This window comes from Oncorhynchus keta, chromosome 21, assembly GCF_023373465.1.
Source record: "Oncorhynchus keta strain PuntledgeMale-10-30-2019 chromosome 21, Oket_V2, whole genome shotgun sequence".
Taxonomy (NCBI): domain Eukaryota; kingdom Metazoa; phylum Chordata; class Actinopteri; order Salmoniformes; family Salmonidae; genus Oncorhynchus; species Oncorhynchus keta.
The window spans coordinates 36,232,658-36,255,110 of NC_068441.1; the positions used below are offsets into that span (position 1 = coordinate 36,232,658).

Genomic DNA, 22,453 nt, shown 5'->3' on the forward strand with positions numbered 1-22,453 from the left:
CTGTGCCTTTTAAACAGCTTGGAAAATTCCAGAAAATTATGTCATGGCTTTAGAAGCTTCTGATAGGCTAATTGACATCATTTGGGTCAATTGGAGGTGTAAGTGTGAATGTATTTCAAGGCCAACCTTCAAACTCAGTGCCTTTTTGCTTGACATCATAGGAAAATCAAAATAAATCAGCCAAGGCCTCAGAAAAATAATAGTAGACCTCCACAAATCTGGATCATCCTTGGGAACAATTTCCAAACGCCTGAAGGTACCACGTTCATCTGTACAAACAGTACGCAAGTATAAACACCATGGGTCCACGCAGCCATCATACCGCTCAGGAAAGGAGACGCATTCTGTCTCCTAGAGATGAAAGTACTTTGGTGTGAAAAGTGCAAATCAATCCCAGAACAACAAAGGACCTTGTGAAGATGCTGGAGGAAACAAGTACAAAATGTATCTACACTGCTCAAAAAAATAAAGGGAACACTTAAACAACACAATGTAACTCCAAGTCAATCACACTTCTGTGAAATCAAACTGTCCACTTAGGAAGCAACACTGATTGACAATAAATTTCACATGCTGTTGTGCAAATGGAATAGACAACAGGTGGAAATTATAGGCAATTAGCAAGACACCCCCAATAAAGGAGTGGTTCTGCAGGTGGTAACCAAAGACCACTTCTCAGTTCCTATGCTTCCTGGCTGATGTTTTGGTCACTTTTGAATGCTGGCGATGTTTTCACTCTAGTGGTAGCATGAGTCTGAGTCTACAACCCACACAAGTGGCTCAGGTAGTGCAGCTCATCCAGGATGGAACATCAATGCGAGCTGTGGCAAGAAGGTTTGCTGTGTGTCAGCGTAGTGTCCAGAGCATGGAGGCGCTACCAGGAGACAGGCCAGTACATCAGGAGACGTAGAGGAGGCCGTAGGAGGACAACAACCCAGCAGCAGGACCGCTACCTCCGCCTTTGTGCAAGGAGGAGCAGGAGCACTGCCAGAGCCCTGCAAAATGACCTCCAGCAGGCCACAAATGTGCATGTGTCTGCTCAAACGGTCAGAAACAGACTCCATGAGGGTGGTATGAGGGCCCGACGTCCACAGGTGGGGGTTGTGCTTACAGCCCAACACCGTGCAGGACGTTTGGCATTTGCCAGAGAACACCAAGATTGGCAAATTTGCCACTGGCGCACTGTGCTCTTCACAGATGAAAGCAGGTTCACACTGAGCACGTGACAGAGTCTGGAGACGCCGTGGAGAACGTTCTGCTGTCTGCAACATCCTCCAGCATGAGCGGTTTGGCAGTGGGTCAGTCATGGTGTGGGGTGGCATTTCTTTGGGGGGGCCGCACAGCCCTCCATGTGCTCGCCAGAGGTAGCCTGACTGCCATTAGGTACCGAGATGAGATCCTCAGATCCCTTGTGAGACCATATGCTGGTGCAGTTGGCCCTGGGTTCCTCCTAATGCAAGACAATGCTAGACCTCATGTGGCTGGAGTGTTTCAGCAGTTCCTGCAAGAGGAAGGCATTGATGCTATGGACTGGCCCGCCCGTTCCCCAGACCTGAATCCAATTGAGCACATCTGGGACATCATGTCTCGCTCCATCCACCAATGCCACGTTGCACCACAGACTGTCCAGGAGTTGGCGGATGCTTTAGTCCAGGTCTGGGAGATCCCTCAGGAGACCATCCGCCACCTCATCAGGAGCATGCCCATGCGATGTAGGGAGGTCATACAGGCACGTGGAGGCCACACACACTACTGAGCCTCATTTTGACTTGTTTTAAGGACATTACATCAAAGTTGGATCAGCCTGTAGTGTGGTTTTCCACTTTAATTTTGAGTGTGACTCCAAATCCAGACCTCCATGGGTTGATAAATTTGATTTCCATTGATAATATGTGATTGTTGTCAGCACATTCAACTATGTAAAGAAAAAAGTATTTAATAAGAATATTTCATTCATTCAGATCTAGGATGTGTTATTTTAGTGTTCCCTTTATTTTTTTGAGCAGTGTATATGCACAGTAAAACGAGTCCTATATCAGCATAACCTGAAAGGCCGCTCAGCAAGGAAGAAGCGACTGCTCCAAAACCGACATAAAAAAGCCAGACTACGGTTTGCAACTGCACATTGGGACGAAGATCATACTTTTTGGAGTAATGTCTTCTGGTCTGATGAAACAAAAATAGAACTGTTTGGCCATAATGACCATAATTATGTTTGCAAGCCAAAGAACATCATCCCAACTGTGAAGCACAGGGGTGGCAGTTTCATGTTGTGGGGGTGCTTTGCTGCAGGAGGGACTAGTGCACTTCACAAAATAGATGGCATCATGAGGCAGGACAATTATGTGGATATATTGACGCAACATCTCAAGACATCAGTCAGGAAGTTAAAGCTTGGTCGCAAATTAGGTCTTCCAAATGGACAACGACCCCAAGCATACTTCCAAAGTTGTGGCAAAATGGCTTAAAGACAACAAAGTCAAGTAATTGGAGTAGCCATCACAAAGCCCTGACCTCAATCCTATAGAACATTTCTGGGCAGAACTGAAAAAGCGCGTGCGAGCAAGAAGGCCGACAAACCTGATTCAGTTACACCAGCTCTATCAGGAGGAATGGGCCAAAATTCACCCAACTTATGAAGCTTGTGGAAGGCTACCTGAAACATTTGACCCACGTTAAACAATTTAAAGGCAATGCTACCAAATACTAATTGAGTGCATGTAAACTTCTGACCCACCGGGAATGTGATGAAAGAAATACAAGCTGAAATAAATCACTCTACTATTATTCTGACATTTCACATTCTTAAAATAAATCGGTGATCCTAACTGACCTAAGACAGAGAGTTTTTACTTTGATTAAATGTCAGGAATTGTAAAAAATTAGTTTAAATGTATTTGGCTAAGGTGTATGTAAACTCCCGACTTCAACTGTATAAGTTTACGTTTACAGTGACTCAGTCTTTGTGAGCCTCATATGTGCATTTCCACAGCAACAGAATGAATGTGATATGTGCCGTTATTCTGTTACCAAACTTTGCATCTGCACTATTCTTCAAGTAAATGCGTTTTGTAAAATGTTCAGTGGAAATGGTTTACTAGTAGTCCTTGTGCATAGAGTTGCATGGTATTTTTAACTTTGCAATCATTGGTTTTTGTGAAAACAATATCGGCGTTAAGTAACCACATTGTGGGCCTGTTACAATACATAAATCATGAAGGATTGGAAGAATATCCACTTTGTTAGATCATATTTGTTTTATGTACGACAATCTGGTCAATAGAACGTCTGCATTCCATTGACTCCTTTACCTCAGACAAACAAAATGCATTATATTGCATTAGGCTGTTTTGTATGCCTCAGTTTGAACGCAATCTAATTTTATGCACATTCAAGTCTGATATTACAAATTATATTCCCTTGTGGAAAGACAAAGTTATCCTAGGTTTTCAGTTCTGGAGGGAAACGACTAAGCTTAACAGTTTGTATGTTTTGCTGTCTCCTCTCTATTCCCGGTTCTTAGTGTGCACTCATCGCTGCAGTGCCGTGGTGTGTTGGCCGGGGAAGGGGTCGGGGTATCAGGTGCAGACTAGCTGTAACCTGAGAGCTATGGGCACGGGATGTTCATCCAGAACAGAAAGCCTGAGCTATGCCAAACTCTCAACAGCACAGAGATGGTAAACAAACAAAAAGCCAGACAAACGTACCATAAAAACCATTGCTGACAGAAAACACATTCACAGAACCTTGAGACAAAATAACTGACGGGGCGGAATGCTTGAGTAAAAAAAACAATACAAATGCTATACAAAGTATGAACCCCTGATAATGTTGTATTGAATGTTTGTTTGTAGCTTTAGAGATCCACCTAAAAAAGTGTTTTCAAACATTTGAGCAACACAGTGTTCAATTATCTGACAGTCTGCGATAAACTTTATTTCAATGTGCCCGACAGGCAAATACAATACGGTAGCACTTTACTTCAACCATATCTGTCCAATGGCACGAAGCCAGGCAGTGTATAACCAGCCTATTCAGTGGGGCAGGACAGTAGAACGTACACCCCTTGGGGTCCCGAGGACTGAGTTTGGGAAATGCTGACTTACACCCTAGCTGAATAGGTGCTACATTGTTGCCATTGTTACCTGTTCAGTGGCAGTGGGGCAGTAGTAGACCAGCACCAGGGTGGTGAATACATTGGTGGCCAGGCCCACGATGGTGATGAGGTTGGGGGCAATCCAGGTGGGTACATGGCCCACCAGCCACTCCCAGTAGCACTGCATCAAAGGCTCCAGCAGGGAGTGACCTGCACTGCTATACCTGTAGAGGGGGAACCAGGACCCCAGAACAATTAACCAGATTGAACACATTTTCATCCCAAAGTGCTTGATGTAACACTAAGCACAAAACACATTGTGTGATCATCACATCAAGGCTAAATAAGGATATAATTGATCTTAGGTTTTACAAATGATAGTACCTGTGTTCCTCCAGTCTCTTCAGCTGTTGGCGGTCGAGCGGGGGAGTGGGCAGCTCAATCAGCCTGCGCAGGGCTCCAGGGGCCAGCCAGCAGGCCGCCTCCATGCCCACACCCTGCCCAGGATCCCTCTCCTTGACTGGGCCTCGGTGTGTCCGAACACCCCCCTGCTGCTGCTGGTACCCAGTGGTGCTCATGGCCCTGCTAGCACAGTGCCCTCTACTTCAGGCTGCCGCAGCCTCCCCCGCCACTTGCTGGGGCTCCACAATGGAGCTGCACACTGGTGGGTGGAAGAGGAGAGAACAGGTCATGTGATGAAAGGTTGGCTCACATGAAGACTAGGTGCTGAAATGGGACTTGGAGTTCAGTTGGCTCTAGTAGTGGTCTCTCACCAGCTGCTTCTTTAACTGTTTTACTGAAATAATTTAATCTCATACAAGTTCTCACTCACTTGAGTGAAAGTGAGGCAGGATGTGGTGGGTGGGATAGCTAGAAAGAGTTGATAATGAAAGAGAATAAAAATGAACCATAGAGTCAAGCCAGGCTATCTATTGACACCCACACTCATGTTCACCCAGTTCTGAGTTATAAAACACTGTTCAGTCACACCCCTAAAGATACAACGGGGCGGGATACGGCAGGCCCCGCCCTCACAATCCACTGAACATGAGGCTTCCCAAACAAATCTTAGCCACCGAGAATTCCGTATCATCGGAGTCACAATCTGCACACAGTAACCACAGAAATTCCTCTACAACAGTGGTGTGTGTCTAAACTTGGTCAGACCCCTTTCTTGTGATCCCACCGACCAAACCAATGTTTGGCCAATGTTGCAGACCTTGTTGTTTATAGCAAAGCAACAAATGTATCAATGATGCAGTCAGTCAGACCCCCAGGTCATTCCAGGTTTAACTCGTTTCCACTTGTAGCACCATCATAAAATAATTGCAAAGTAACTTTGTTCGATACAAACATCAATGAATATCAATGAATAATAAAGACAAAGGGGAGATCAATGGGAATGGATAGCAAACATATGCAATACAAATGTTCTGCGACACTGCCTCTGAAACCTGTCTGTCTAAACAGTCTCACTGTAAATTACAGAAAGTCTGGACAACTAACTAGCTAACAGCACTTGCAAATGACAACACGACACACATTTAATGATACCTATCCCTCGATGAAATGACAACGTAGCTAACTGCCAATGTTTCCTTCACCGAGCTCTAGAAATCCATCAGTTGATTTGTCCCCCCTCTCTCTCCCTCCAGAACCAAAATGACAGCTAGCTAGCTTTCTTGCTAGTTAGTTAGCAGTAAGATATCAGCTTGCCAAGGAGACGCTGACCTGGCTAGTAAAGAGGGCAGGGTGTCCGACGTTCGGGGCACTTCACAGTGCGTCGAATGACTCCTTGGTAGGGATGCAGCAGTAGTCTTCCCGGTCACGGCGGGGGTAAAGCTGCAACAGCCCTCAGCGAGCGTTACTGCATGTAGGATCAACAACACCTCGGGTCCCACTCAGGGTTCTTCTTCAAGTTTTATTGTCGAATCGCAACCAACTGACATGTGCATTCACCGCCACCTACTGTACTGGAGTGTGAGGCCAGTCATGACCTATTTAACTCTAAGGGATAGGGCACTTCCCCAGTATCTACTTGTAAAGCTTCAACCGGTGTAGTTTTAATGCACCATCACACATCCTGAGTGCCCTCGCTTGCATCCTATCAAGGCGCAACAGCAAACTTAACATGTGTAAATATTTGTATGAACATTAGATTCAACAAGTTCCACAGACATACAGTGGGGCAAAAAAGTATTGAGTCAGGCACCAATTGTGCAAGTTATCCCACTTAAAAAGATGAGAGGCCTGTAATTTTCATCATAGGTACACTTCAACTATGACAGACAAAATGAGAAAAAAAATCACATTGTAGGATTTTTAATGAATTTATTTTCAAATTATGGTGGAAAAGAAGTATTTGGTCAATAACAAAAGTTTCTCAATACTTTGTTATATACCCTTGGTTGGCAATGACAGAGGTCAAGCGTTTTCTGTAAGTCTTCACAAGGTTTTCACACACTGTTGCTGGTATTTTGGCCCATTCCTCCATGCAGATCTCCTCTAGAGCAGTGATGTTTTTGGGCTGTTGCTGGGCAACATGGACTTTCAACTCCCTCCAAAGATTTTCTATGGGGTTGAGATCTGGAGACTGGCTAGGCCACTCCAGGACCTTGAAATGCTTCTAACGAAGCCACTCCTTCGTTGCCCGGTCGGTGTGTTTGGGATCATTGCCATGCTGAAAGACCCGTTTCATCTTCAATGCCCTTGCTGATGGTAGGCTTTGTTACTTTGGTCCCAGCTCTCTGCAGGTCATTCACTAGGTCCCCCCGTGTGGTTCTGGGATTTTTGCTCACCGTTGTTGTGATCATTTTGACCCCACGGGGTGAGATCTTGCGTGGAGCCCGAGATCGAGGGAGATTATCAGTGGTCTTGTATGTCTTCCATTTCCTAATAATTGCTCCCACAGTTGATTTCTTCAAACCAAGCTGCTTACCTATTGCAGATGCAGTCTTCCCAGCATGGTGCAGGTCTAACATTTTGTTTCTGGTGTCCTTTGACAGCTCTTTGGTCTTGGCCATAGTGGAGTTTGGAGTGTGACTGTTTGAGGTTGTGGACAGGTGTCTTTTATACTGATAACAAGTTCAAACAGGTGCCATTAATACAGGTAACGAGTGGAGGACAGAGGAGCCTCTTAAAGAAGAAGTTACAGGTCTGTGAGGGCCAGAAATCTTGCTTGTTTGTAGTTGACCAAATACTTATTTTCCACCATAATTTGCAAATAAATTCATAAAAAATCCTACAATGTGATATTCTGGATTTTTCCCCCTCATTTTGTCTGTCTTAGTTGAAGTGTACCTATGATGAAAATTACAGGCCTCTCTCATCTTTTTAAGTGGGAGAACTTGCACAATTGGTGGCTGACTAAATACTTTTTTGCCCCACTGTATATCTCACTGGTCACCCCCAAAGCCAATTCTTCCTTTGGCCGCCTCTCCTTCCAGTTCTCTGCTGCCAATGATTGGAACGAACTGCAAAAATCTCTGAAGCTGGAAACTCTTACCTCCCTCACTAGCTTTAAGAACCAGCTGTCAGAGCAGCTCACAGATCACTGCACCTGTACATAGTTCATCTGTAAATAGCTCATCCAATCTTCCTCATCCCCATACTGTATTTATTTATTTATCTTGCTCCTTTGCACCCCAGTATCTCAACTTGCACATTCATCTTCTGCACATCCTACCATTCCAGTGTTTAATTGTTATATTGTAATTAATTTGCCACCATAGCCTATTGTGGTATCCCAGGAGGTCTACCCCGGGGGATGGTAATAGAGGGGCTGTACGTGAGGCGACGTTGGCTCCCTCTGCTGGGAATATGGGAGTTGGGCACCCCGACGCGGACAGCTAAGTGGAGGTAATTACAGGAAAGTGCCAACCAGCCGTGGAGGCTAAATAAAAGGAGCACGATGGCACACCACGGGAGAGAGACGGACACCAGTTCAGAAAGACCGAGCAAAACTTAAGTTATTTCTTTGATATATTTATTTTCTGTCTTAGTAAAGTTGTTTTTGCAGTCTAAAGCCTCCCTGTCAATCTCTGCACGCTCCACCCAATTGATGCCTTTATTACATGTTTCAGTCCACTAAGAAAATATCTTTAGTGTACCCCCCTCTCTCTTATTGGAATAGTCAAGGCAGCATCCAATTTGACTAAATTCACAGCTGCAGCAGTGTTCTACCAACCCTTTGACAATGTATAACTTTCTGTTCACAAAATTTAAAATAAAAAATAAAAAAACGTATTTATGTTTCACGTGACGTGAAAATGATCACTTCCGATTGTGGATTCTGTCACTTCCCACTCACATATACCAGCGATGCAGGACACCAATATAAGATCTAAACATGATGTACCTCTAGTTACATTTACCCGTGTCCCCCGGCCATTATTCATATAAACTAGTCCCCTCCACTTGATAGAATCTTCAACCACAAAACCATTGGCATCTGTGGTATTGCTGCCCCACAAGCTGTTAAGTCAATTCATGTCCACACCATGTCTCCTTAGCACCTTTACTGGATTTGGCAACTATGTCTCAGATACAGAGATGGGCTTAAAAGGATTATAGTAATTAAACAAGTGATATTACCCCCTTTTCAACAAATTTCCACAGCCACACATTCGTGTTCTTTGAAACCATTAATCGATGTGCTACACCTTCTTTGATAAATGTAGCACACCCACCACCTATGCCCTCCGCTCTATCAATTCTCATGGCGATAAACCTAGGTAGTACAATCCAATTGACGTTTAAATCAGGTTTCTTGTACACACGCCACGTCCGGTAAAACGTTCTTTGCTTCACGGAAACATGGCTCACTGGAGAGACGCTATCGGAATCGGCGCAGCCAGCGGGTTTCCTCACGCATCGCGCCGACAGAAACAAACATCTTTCTGGTAAGAAGAGGGGCGGGGGCGTATACCTCATGGCTAACGAGACATGGTGTGATGAAAGAAACATACAGGAACTCAAATCCTTCTGTTCACCTGATTTAGAATTCCTCACAATCAAATGTAGACCGCATTATCTACCAAGAGAATTCTCTTCGATTATAATCACAGCCGTATATATCCCCCCCCAAGCAGACACCTCGATGGCTCTGAACAAACTTTATTTGACTCTTTGCAAACTGGAATCCATTTATCCGGAGGCTGCATTCATTGTAGCTGGGGATTTTAACAAGGCTAATCTGAAAACAAGACTCCCTAAATTTTATCAGCATATCGATTGCGCAACCAGGGGTGCAAAAACCTTGGATCATTGTTACTCTAACCTCCGCGACGCATATAAGGCCCTGCCCCGCCCTCCTTTCGGAAAAACTGACCACGACTCCATTTTGTTGATCCCTGCCTACAGACAGAAACTAAAACAAGAGGCTCCCACGCTGAGGTCTGTCCAACGCTGGTCCGACCAAGCTGACTCCACACTCCAAGACTGCTTCCATCACGTGGACTGGGATATGTTTCGTATTGCGTCAGATAACAATATTGACGAATACGCTGATTCGGTGTGCGAGTTCATTAGAACCTGCGTTGAAGATGTCATTCCCATAGCAACGATTAAAACATTCCCTAACCAGAAACCGTGGATTGATGGCAGCATTCGCGTGAAACTGAAAGCGCGAACCACTGCTTTTAATCAGGGCAAGGTGACTGGTAACATGACCGAATACAAACAGTGCAGCTATTCCCTCCGCAAGGCTATCAAACAAGCCAAGCGTCAGTACAGAGACAAAGTAGAATCTCAATTCAACGGCTCAGACACAAGAGGCATGTGGCAGGGCCTACAGTCAATCACGGACTACAAGAAGAAATCCAGCCCAGTCACGGACCAGGATGTCTTGCTCCCAGGCAGACTAAATAACTTTTTTGCCCGCAACGAAAACATGCGGACTCTCCTTCACTGCAGCCGAGGTGAGTAAGACATTTAAACGTGTTAACCCTCGCAAGGCTGCAGGCCCAGACGGCATCCCCAGCCGCGCCCTCAGAGCATGCACAGACCAGCTGGCCGGTGTGTTTACGGACATATTCAATCAATCCCTATACCAGTCTGCTGTTCCCACATGCTTCAAGAGGGCCACCATTGTTCCTGTTCCCAAAAAAGCTAAGGTAACTGAGCTAAACGACTACCGCCCCGTAGCACTCACTTCCGTCATCATGAAGTGCTTTGAGAGACTAGTCAAGGACCATATCACCTCCACCCTACCTGACACCCTAGACCCACTCCAATCTGCTTACCGCCCAAATAGGTCCACAGACGATGCAATCTCAACCACACTGCCCTAACCCATCTGGACAAGAGGAATACCTATGTGAGAATGCTGTTCATCGACTACAGCTCGGCATTCAACACCATAGTACCCTCCAAACTCGTCATTAAGCTCGAGACCCTGGGTCTCGACCCTGCCCTGTGCAACTGGGTACTGGACTTCCTGACGGGCCGCCCCCAGGTGGTGATGGTAGGCAACAACATCTCCACCCCGCTGATCCTCAACACTGGGGCCCCACAAGGGTGCGTTCTGAGCCCTCTCCTGTACTCCCTGTTCACCCACGACTGCGTGGCCACGCACGCCTCCAACTCAATCATCAAGTTTGCGGACGACACAACAGTGGTAGGCTTGATTACCAACAACGACGAGACGGCCTACAGGGAGGAGGTGAGGGCCCTCGGAGTGTGGTGTCAGGAAAATAACCTCACACTCAACGTCAAACAAAACTAAGGAGATGATTGTGGACTTCAGGAAACAGCAGAGGGAACACCCCCCTATCCACATCGATGGAACAGTAGTGGAGAGGGTAGCAAGTTTTAAGTTCCTCGGCATACACATCACAGACAAACTGAATTGGTCCACTCACACAGACAGCATCGCGAAGAAGGCGCAGCAGCGCCTCTTCAACCTCAGGAGGCTGAAGAAATTCGGCTTGTCACCAAAAGCACTCACAAACATCTACAGATGCACAATCGAGAGCATCCTGGCGGGCTGTATCACCGCCTGGTACGGCAACTGCTCCGCCCACAACCGTAAGGCTATCCAGAGGGTAGTGAGGTCTGCACAACGCATCACCGGGGGCAAACTACCTGCCCTCCAGGACACCTACACCACACGATGTTACAGGAAGGCCATAAAGATCATCAAGGACATCAACCACCCGAGCCACTGCCTGTTCACCCCGCTATCATCCAGAAGGCGAGGTCAGTACAGGTGCATCAAAGCTGGGACCGAGAGACTGAAAAACAGCTTCTACCTCAAGGCCATCAGACTGTTATACAGCCACCACTAACATTGAGTGGCTGCTGCCAACACACTGACACTGACACTGACTCAACTCCAGCCACTTTAATAATGGCAATTGACTGGAAATGATGTAAATATATCACTAGCCACTTTAAACAATGCTACCTTCCTTATATAATGTTACTTACCCTACATTATTCATCTCATATGCATACGTATATACTGTACTCTATATCATCGACTGCATCCTTATGTAATACATGTATCACTAGCCACTTTAACTATGCCACTTTGTTTACATACTCATCTCATATGTATATACTGTACTCGATACCATCTACTGTATCTTGCCTATGCTGCTCTGTACCATCACTCATTCATATATCCTTATGTACATATTCTTTATCTCCTTACACTGTGTATAAGACAGTAGTTTTGGAATTGTTAGTTAGATTACTTGTTGGTTATTACTGCATTGTCGGAACTAGAAGCACAAGCATTTCGCTACACTCGCATTAACATCTGCTAACCATGTGTATGTGACAAATAAAATTTGATTTGATTTGATCTAAATGTATAAACTTCTTAAATTCTTCTCCATTGGCTATTAACTCTTTCCACTCAGGGTTCTTCTATGATATAATGGCAGTCTGCCAACCAACATTAAAGGTGCTTTTAAAACGTACACTACTGTGCTGGAGTGTATGGTCAATCACGGTTGTCGTGGAATTATCATAATTTGTTGGTAACATTTGTAAGATGTTTAATATTCATCAAATGTGTAAGTTATTTCTCATAAGAATATATTTTGTTGTACTATAGTGGTGGCCATTGGCAGTTATCTGTTCTATGTCAGGACTAAGTTGCATGGGCCACATGAGAGGGGAGAGGTCAAAGTGTCATCATGTGTAAACATATATTTTACTCCCTACTTTTCCCAGTGGGGAAAGGAGGGTTTGCAGTGTCTGGAATCATTCTATGCTCCCTCTAATGTTGTTTCTATCTTAACCTATAGACTCACCTCCTATCCGTGAGTTTGTCCAGGAGTTTGTGTTTAGAGTGGGTTGTATATAAATTACAATTTGATATATGCCTGTTGATATGGAGGATTTGGTTTATGGTTCTGGGGTTTGGGAAAGGAGACAAAGCTGAACGATGAGTTATGTCTATGCTGTCTGACTATGTGTGTCTTTGCTATTAAAGGAACTCAGTTGCATTGTAAAGGGACTCTCAGAAAATTCACTGGGGAGACACTGGATTATCTGAGAGTCACAGGATTGTGATAAGAGCTCATATAATTAAAGATGGACTTTTATAACTAACTCTGACGTGTGTGTGTGTGGTTTGCTCCCATGATTAGGTAAATAGAGGAAATTTCCACGACACGGTTTACAACATTTCTAAATACTCCTACCTAAGAAAATACTATTCTGTTTATTTTTGTAAAATAAATGACCCCTTTTTTCTCCCCAATTTAGATCTTGTCTCATCGCTGCAAATCACCAACGGGCTCGAGAGGTGAAGGTCGAGTCATATGTCCTCCATAACTCGACAAACAACGCTTCTTAACCCGGAAGCAAGCTGCACCAATGTGTTGGAGGAAACACTGAGGTGACCGAGGTCAGCCTGCAGGCTCCCGGCTCGCCACAAGGAGTCGCTAGAGCGCCATGAGCCAAGTAAAGCCCCCCTGGCCAAGCCCTCGCCTAACCCGGACGACACTGGACCAATTGTGCGCCAACCTATGGGACCGGTTGTGATACAGCCTGGAATCGAACCCAGGTCTGTAGTGACGCCTTTAGCACTGCAATGCAGTTCCTTAGACCGCTGTACCACTTGGTAGGCCCAGCCCTATTAATAGACCTTCCCAAAATCCCTTCCAAATCCCCCCAACCCCATCCAACCGCAATGACCCTATACTTCAATCTTTCCCTCTCTTCAACATACTTACAACAATATAATAACACATGCTCCATTGTTTCATCGACCATACACCCCAGACACAAACCATTCACATGCTTGCCAACCAGACGTTATGACAAATTCAATGTACAATGTTCTTAGCGCAATCGAGCAAACACCACCTCTTCCTTTCTAATCTGACCTTTGAATGTTGGTCCATCACCTACCTTTCTTTGGAGGGCAAATAAATGCCAGCCCGTGGGATTAGAGTCCCATGTCTGCCACACATCTATCAAAATGGCTCTGATTTTAAATTATTTGGCCTCACTTCTACCCAGTGGAACATTAATATAAATTATATCTTCAAATTATATCTTACATTCAAAGCCTTTCTGGCTAACTGGTGTACATTTTCATTCCCTTCCACACACAAATGTGCTGGGACCCAGCAGAATCTCACTACTACACCCATCTTCTCAATTCTCCATTATAACATGAATATCTCTAATAGTATGTCACTCCTATTAGATTTACCAGATGATAAACTATTCAATACAGACAGAGAATCTGAGTCTACTATAATTCTAACAGGTTGTACGTCCTCCACACACTGGAGGGCAACTATTATCACCAACAGTTCAACTGAGTGTATTGACAGTTCATCTGTTAGTCTTCTACATATCTGCACATCATATTCAGGAATGTAAACGCCTGCTCCTGTGGCTAGTCTCCTCAATGTTATCCTCACAGATAATCCTGATAGGTATCAGTCTGGTGTTTTCTGTAATGACCTTAGTGATCACTGTTTAACAGCCTGTGTTCATAATGGCTGCTCATTGAAACAACCTGTCCTGATTTGTCATGGTGTGCTTGGTAAAAAACTTGAATGATCAAGCCTTCCTTCATAAACTGGCCTCTGTAAATTGGTATGGAATCGTCTTGATTCCCTCTGTCACAGATGCTTGTACCTTCTTTTTGATATTTTCAGTGGTATTGTTAACAAAGACACCCCCATAAAGAAAACGAGAATTAAAAACAGGTTCAGCCCCTGGTTCGACCGTGATCTAGCAGAGTTACTCCACCTCAAGAATTGCTCTTGGTGAAATGCTCGGCACACGCATACTCAGGGTCTCGTTCAGGCAAATAAGAAATAAGTGCACTCAGGCTATCCGGAAGGCCAAAGTTAGTTACCTTAAGGAGCAGTTCTCTCTCTGTGTGTCCAACCTCAAGAAGTTCTGGAAAATGGTTAAAGACCTGGAGAATAAACCCTCCTCCTCACAGCTGCCCATGTCCCTTAATGTGGTTATTACTGATAAGAAGCACATGGCTAAGCTCTTTAATCACATCATTAGGTCAGGATTCCTATTTGAATCAGCCATACCTCCTTGCCCGTCCAACATTTCCTCATCTCCCACCCCTTCTAATGTGACTATCCCTGATGCTTCTCCCTCTTTTTCCCCTGCCATGCCACAGTGTCTCCCTGCAGGCATTCACTGAGTCCGAGGTGCAAAAGGAGCTTCTGAAACTTGACCCAAAAAAAACATCTGGGTCAGATGGTTTAGACCCCGCTAGACGGAGCGTTTTATATTCGCAGGATTTCCTTTTTCAGTTGAACGTCGCACAATCAGGCCAGCGTTCTTTCTGTGTTTTAAATATTCACCCATACAGACCTTCATTTCAAAGCGCTAGCCATGTGTATTTATTTTCTAAATACTCATCCGTACAGACCTTTTCCTTGACGCGGTAGCCATGAATATTTTATCTATTTCACTAATTATTTATTTTCTAAACATATAAGCAGACGGCTGTAGCCCTGTGCCTGATTCCAACAACTCAGCCAGAGAGCGCAACACACTCGCACCGTCCGAGCACCCGACACCAGCGAAGTTCACAGCCCCCGCTTACTTACTAAACATGCATGCACATTCATATTTGTTTATACAATTTCCAAGCTTACACACACACATGCAAATTCATTGAATTTCAAAAAGTTCTTTAGTTTCTATAGTTTTTAGGAAATTTGAGAGAGAGAGACCTACTTGACCTTCCCCCTACTGGGACACGATCTCCGAAACAATCTATGCAAACATTATAACTACAGCAAGTTCTTTGCTTACCTTGCTCTAGTTAGGTGGCCACCCGTGTTTGCCAGATCGTTCAAAAGACCCCGCCGTCAGCCAGGAACGCCCCGGTCTCTCGTCACTCCTGGAAAAAGCTCTGTCAAGTCTGTCGTGGCCATCGGTTCAAATATGACACAATGAAGAACTTTGTGAAAATCAATATAGACTTTTAATACAGCAGTATCACAAGCCGGAGAGCCCCGCGGGACCCACACCCTCCAGAGCTCTCGCTCTTCCCTTTATATCCATGCATACATCATCAGTTCATCCCCCAATACAAATACAGTTACATCCCAATCTGTGCGTCCTGCTTGTTCAGCCCAATAACGCCCACATCTATTTTCGGCCAGATTATAATGATAAGACCCTTGCTTTGTTCCTGCACTTAACTAAATGCATTATTTTGTTTGTGTATTATCTAAGATCAGCAGACTATGTGTCTCCTCAGTTTCTAGCGTGTCCAGCTATACTAAAAAAACTATACATTCCTCTTCCTGTGGCCTGTGTTTTAGACCCTGTAATTAACTCCATGTGTCCCTCTGCATGTGTCTTTCATCTCCTCCAGCTTCAGTGTCCAGCTGCCCTGTGATTGATGTCTGTAATCCATCAGTTGGTCATTTGGCTGACCCTCTCCTTTGTATATCCCTCCGGCCTTGGTATGTCCAGCTATCCTGGCAGCTATGTCACCTCCCCTTCATGTAGTCTGTTTTTATTGTTCAACTATTCTAGATATCTTATGCATTTTGTCTATGTGTTATATTTGCAACCACATAATCAACTGACTGGCTTTCTTGATGTCTACAGTATTCTCTCTGGTATGCAATCTGGTTTCCTCTCAGGTTATGGATATGTCACTGCAACCTTAAAGATCCTAAATGATGTCACCAATGCCCTTGATTCTAAGTAATGTTGTGCTGCTATTTTTATTGTCTTGGCCAAAGCTTTTGATACGGTAGACCATTCCATTCTTGTGGACTGGCGAAGGAGAATCGGTGTCTCTGAGGGGTCTTTGGTCTGGTTTGCTAACTACCTCTCCCAAAGAGTGCAGTGTATAAAGTCAGAACATCTGCTGTCTCAGCCACTGCCTATCACCAAGGGAGTACCCCAAGGCTCAATCTTCTCAATTTACATCAACAACATAGCTCAGGCAGTAGGAAGCTCTCATCCATTTATATTCAGAAAGTATTATACTCAGCAGGCCCCTCTGATTTTGTGTTCAATGCTCTACAACAAAGCTTTCTTAGTGTCCAACAAGCTTTCTCTACCCTTAACCTTGTTCTGAACACCTCCAAAACAAAGGAAATGTGGTTTGGTAAGAAGAATGCCCCTCTCCCCACATGTGTGATTACTACCTCTGAGGGTTTAGAGCTTGAAGTAGTAACCTCATACAAGTACTTGGGAGTATGGCTAGACAGTACACTGTCCTTCTCTCAGCACATAACAAAGCTGCAGGCTAAGGTTAAATCTAGCCTTGGTTTCCTATATTGTAATCGCTCCTCTTTCACCCCAGCTGCCAAACTAACCCTGATTCAGATGACCATCCTACCCATGCTAGATTACGGTGACATAATATATAGATCGGCAGGTAAGGGTGCTCTCTAACAGCTAGATGATCTTTATCATTCCGCCATCAGATTTGCCAACAATGCTCCTTATAGGACACATCACTGCACTCTATACTCTTCTGTAAACTGGTCATCTCTGTATAACTGTCACAAGACCCACTGGTTGATGCTTACTTATAAAACCCTCTTAGGCCTCACTCCCCCCTATCTGACATATCTATTACAGCCCTCATCCTCCACATACAACACCCATTCTGCCAGTCACATTCTATTAAAGGTCCCCTAAGCACACACATCCCTGGGTCGCTCCTCTTTTCAGTTCGCTGCAGCTAGAGACTGGAACGAGCTGTAACAAACACTCAAACTGGACAGTTGTATCTCAATCTCTTCATTCAAAGACTCAATCATGGACACTCATACTGACAGTTGTGGCTGCGTGATGTATTGTTGTCTCTACCTTCTTGCCCTTTGCTGTTGTCTGTGCCCAATGTTTGTACCATGTTTTGTGATGCTACCATGTTGTGTTACTACCATGCTGTGTTGTCATGTGTTGCTGCCTTGCTATGTTGTTGTCTTAGGTCTCTCTTTATGTAGTGTTGTCTTTCTTGTCGTGATGTTTGTTTTGTCCTATCAAAAGTCCTTTTGCCTTTTGGTAGGCCGTCAATGTAAATAAGAATTTATTCATAACTGGCTTGCCTAGTTAAATAAAGGTTCAATAAAATAACAATTTAAAAAAATCGACAGGATTCTGAAGTAACCATGGAGGAACATCCCCTTCACCACAGAAAGGCCAACCTCCAACTCCCTCAAACCACTCATCAGCAAGCTTTCCAACTGTCCAACCAAAAGCACTGCCTTGTCTACTAGTATATTCCCAACAGTCATCTAGAACAGTAGCAGTGGGATTCTCAACCTCACAGCCTTTCAACCCAAGAAGCTAATGACAACTTTTTACACCATATATACAAAGGCATCTCACCTGCCTCCACTTGTAAGGCACATACAGATGTTGATTTAAATGCACCAATAAATATCCTTAAAGCCATATACTGGAGTCTGTCCATCTTTTGAAGCCAAGTCTTGGCCGCTGTTCCATAAACTATACACACGTAATCAATTGTCGTTCTGATCAGAGCTATAAATCAAAGATTGTCTGTCAGCACCCCCTTCATAACCAGAGACCGAGCGCATAAGATTTACCACCTTACATTTTGTTCCAACATTTATGACATGATCTTTCCATGTATATTTCTCATTGAACCATATACCCCAATATTTGTACTTAGAAACCCTCTGCATACGCTGTCCATACAGAAACAACTGTATATGTCAGCAACTTTCTTCTTCCAGAAAAACATACAAGACTTCGCTCCACTCGGGGAAGCCAGGTCTACTAAATATTTATAGCCCAATGACTACTCAAAACCCGCCCACAAGACCTGAACATTTGCCACATTTATCTAATAGGTGTCTCTATAATGACAATCTAAATACAACGGGTAAAATTGTATTACTTTGTTCTCTGCATTTTTCCCTTTGTTATTGGTTCATCACACAATGATTTGATCTGAACTATATACAGTGCCTTGCGAAAGTATTCGGCCCCCTTGAACTTTGCGACCTTTTGCCACATTTCAGGCTTCAAACATAAAGATATAAAACTGTATTTTTTTGTGAAGAATCAACAACAAGTGGGACACAATCATGAAGTGGAACGACATTTATTGGATATTTCAAACTTTTTTAACAAATCAAAAACTGACAAATTGGGCGTGCACAATTATTCAGCCCCCTTAAGTTAATACTTTGTAGCGCCACCTTTTGCTGCGATTACAGCTGTAAGTCGCTTGGGGTATGTCTCTATCAGTTTTGCACATCAAGAGACTGAAATTTTTTCCCATTCCTCCTTGCAAAACAGCTCGAGCTCAGTGAGGTTGGATGGAGAGCATTTGTGAACAGCAGTTTTCAGTTCTTTCCACAGATTCTCGATTGGATTCAGGTCTGGACTTTGACTTGGCCATTCTAACATCTGGATATGTTTATTTTTGAACCATTCCATTGTAGATTTTGCTTTATGTTTTGGATCATTGTCTTGTTGGAAGACAAATCTCCATCCCAGTCTCAGGTCTTTTGCAGACTCCATCAGGTTTTCTTCCAGAATGGTCCTGTATTTGGCTCCATCCATCTTCCCATCAATTTTAACCATCTTCCCTGTCCCTGCTGAAGAAAAGCAGGCCCAAACCATGATGCTGCCACCACCATGTTTGACAGTGGGGATGTTGTGTTCAGGGTGATGAGCTGTGTTGCTTTTACGCCAAACATAACGTTTTGCATTGTTGCCAAAAAGTTCAATTTTGGTTTCCAAATTTTTGGTTTGACCAGAGCACCTTCTTCCACATGTTTGGTGTGTCTCCCAGGTGGCTTGAGGCAAACTTTAAACTACACTTTTTATGGATATCTTTAAGAAATGGCTTTCTTCTTGCCACTCTTCCATAAAGGCCAGATTTGTGCAATATAAGACTGATTGTTGTCCTATGGACAGAGTGTCCCACCTCAGCTGTAGATCTCTGCAGTTCATCCAGAGTGATCATGGGCCTCTTGGCTGCATCTCTGATCAGTCTTCTCCTTGTATGAGCTGAAAGTTTAGAGGGACGGCCAGGTCTTGGTAGATTTGCAGTGGTCTGATACTCCTTCCATTTCAATATTATCGCTTGCACAGTGCTCCTTGGGATGTTTAAAGCTTGGGAAATCTTTTGTATCCAAATCCGGCTTTAAACTTCTTCACAACAGTATCTCGGACCTGCCTGGTGTGTTCCTTGTTCTTCATGACATGATGCTCTCTGCGCTTTTAACGGACCTCTGAGACTATCACAGTGCCGGTGCATTTATACTGAGACTTGATTACACACAGGTGGATTGTATTTATCATCATTAGACATTTAGGTCAACATTGGATCATTCAGAGATCCTCACTGAACTTCTGGAGAGAGTTTGCTGCACTGAAAGTAAAGGGGCTGAATAATTTTGCACGCCCAATTTTTCAGTTTTTGATTTGTTAAAAAAGTTTGAAATATCCAATAAATGTCGTTCAACTTCATGATTGTGTCCCACTTGTTGTTGATTCTTCACAAAAAAATACAGTTTTATATCTTTATGTTTGAAGCCTGAAATGTGGCAAAAGGTTGCAAAGTTCAAGGGGGCCGAATCCTTTCGCAAGGCACTGTAAGTGATTGATAGTGAATGGTTAGGAAGCATGTTTTTTTACAGAAAATATTGTTAAACATTGTGCAATAGTGTTATTACAAGTCACATTCCTCTAAATGAATCCTATTTTCAACGGGAGTATAAAAATCGAAAGGGAGTTATATTTTACTATTAATCAATCAATCACTACTAGACTACTTGAATTTGATAGTCCTCACCTATGCTCACTGCTCTCTCCTACTTCAATTTTCTGGACAATGTTAGCTAGCTAGCTTGCTAGGCATACAGTAGTGATGCACAGGTCAGTTGTTGGTTCACCGGCACCTTCCCGCAATTGCTAATAACCCATCCACAAACGCCTGACTTTTTCACTGTGATAAAGTGAAAATCTGAGGCCCGCACCCGAGCCTAGCCTGCAAATATAGAAAATTCATTGCCTAGAAGGCCAGCATCCCGGAGTCGCCTCTTCACTGTTGAAGCTGAGACTGGTGTTTTGCGGGTACTATAAAATGAAGCTGCCAATTGAGGACTTGTGAGGCATCTGTTTCTCAAACTAGACCCTCTAATGTACTTGTCCTCTTGATCAGTTGTGCACCGGGGCCTCCCACTCCGCTTTCTATTCTGGTTAGAACCAGTTTGCACTGTTCTATGAAGGGAGTAGTATACAGCGTTGTACGGGATCTTCAGTTTCTTGCCAATTTCTCGCATGGAATAGCCTTCATTTCTCAGAACAAGAATAACCTGAGGAGTTTCAGAAGTAAGTTATTTGTTTCTGGCCATTTTGAGCCTGTAATCGAACCCACAAATGCTGAGATGCTCCAGATACTCAACTAGTTTAAAGGCCAGTTTTACTACTTCTTTAATCAGAACAACAGTTTTCAGCTGTGCTAACATAATTGCAAAATGGTTTTCTAATGATCAATTAGCCTTTTAAAATGATGAACTTGGATTAGCTAACACAACGTGCCATTGGAACACAGGAGTGATGGTTGCTGATAATGGGCCTCGGTACGCCTATGTAGATATTCCATAAAAGATCTGCCGTTTCCAGCTACAATAGTCATTTACAACATTAACAGGGTCTACACTGTATTTCTTTTCAATTTTATGTTATTTTAATGGACAAAAAATGTGCTTTACTTTCAAAAACAAGGACATTTCTAATTGACCCCAAACTTTCGAATGGTAGTGTAGCTGGCTAATGCTAGTTAATTCGTTTGTTGTTCTCACATCACTTGTCATGACTGCCTGCTGCATCGCTCTCTCAACACCAATGACTCCGGCCCTCCCTCCCCATAGTGGAGGTGTCATAATACCCATAAAACCTAGCGGTGAAACGGGAAATGGTTCCAATCGTTTTTCTACCATTAATTTTTCCCATAGGAGATTTTAGAAACTCTTAAAATAAGGGCTGTGTTTCGTGTAGGTTACCCTGGCATGACGTTTTGATAATCATGTAAATCTCTCTCAGACAAGGTGACCTTTATCAATATATTCATTACTACATTTAGCTAATATTAGATCGTTAATCCAGAAAATCTTACCTTTGTCTCGATTCGGCAGTCTCGCCCAGATCATCATGGCATTTGTAGTTCTTTATGGTAGCCAAATTAGCAGCTAATTAACGTTACATATTTTGGGGGTAAATACAAGTAAATATATTGATAAGTCACCTTGTCCACCTGGTACTCAATAGCCTGCATCACTGTCTGATAGTGAGAAGTATCAGGTCACAGTGAAATTAAAATATATATTTTTTTAAACAAGAGAAATTAAATGGCGGTAGCGGTGCAATTCAGAAGTAGCCCAAAAACCCAATACATTTTCACCCGCACATTCGTTTTCGAAGTAGCCCAATTACAACGTTGATGCAGAGAGGAAGAAGAAGAGAGAGAACCAACTCAGCAGAAAATCTGTCTCCCTCCAGCAGGTCGCGTACCAAGCAAGGAGTTTTGGTATAGAGGTCAATGAGTGTGTCACATTTGGTCAACGATAAAATGAATGGATTATTTGCTACGTGATGTTTATTTGATCAAATATATCAGTACACTCGTAAAAACGTATAAGTAGGACACATGACATCCCGGCAACTTTGAGAAAAAACCCTATGTCAGAGTTGTCTCGAGATGGCTATTCATGGCATGAGACTATAGCGTAGCACAGGGTTCCCCAACTGGCGGCCCGCGTGCAAAATTTGGCCCACGGTTGGTTTTATTTGGCCCCTCAAATTTACTGAGCAAAAAAACGCTGTATTATTATGATACAAATTATTTTTTACATGTTCATTGTTGGAGATAAAAACAAATGTAAAAACACCAGGGAATCAACT

The 22,453-nt window shown here is 43.6% G+C and overlaps 1 protein-coding gene across 3 annotated transcripts in view; it reads right to left on the reverse strand.

Moving 5' to 3' along the window:
- The window catches only part of LOC118400514 (choline/ethanolaminephosphotransferase 1-like), a 30,831-nt gene extending 15,460 nt beyond the window's left edge, over nucleotides 1–15,371 (reverse strand). The window contains exons 1-3 of one of the 3 annotated variants that reach the window (XM_035797450.2): nucleotides 15,353–15,371; nucleotides 4,481–4,757; nucleotides 4,146–4,320 (exon numbers count right to left, since the gene is read on the reverse strand). In XM_035797450.2, the coding sequence (XP_035653343.1) occupies nucleotides 4,146–4,320; nucleotides 4,481–4,674 (369 nt within the window). In that variant the 5' untranslated portion in view covers nucleotides 4,675–4,757; nucleotides 15,353–15,371. Of the gene's footprint in view, nucleotides 1–4,145; nucleotides 4,321–4,480; nucleotides 4,758–5,827; nucleotides 6,036–15,352 lie in introns of those variants that run through there. The other 2 variants (XM_035797449.2, XM_035797448.2) reach the window with 2 other exon arrangements.
- Between the last annotated feature and the right edge of the window lie 7,082 nt (nucleotides 15,372–22,453).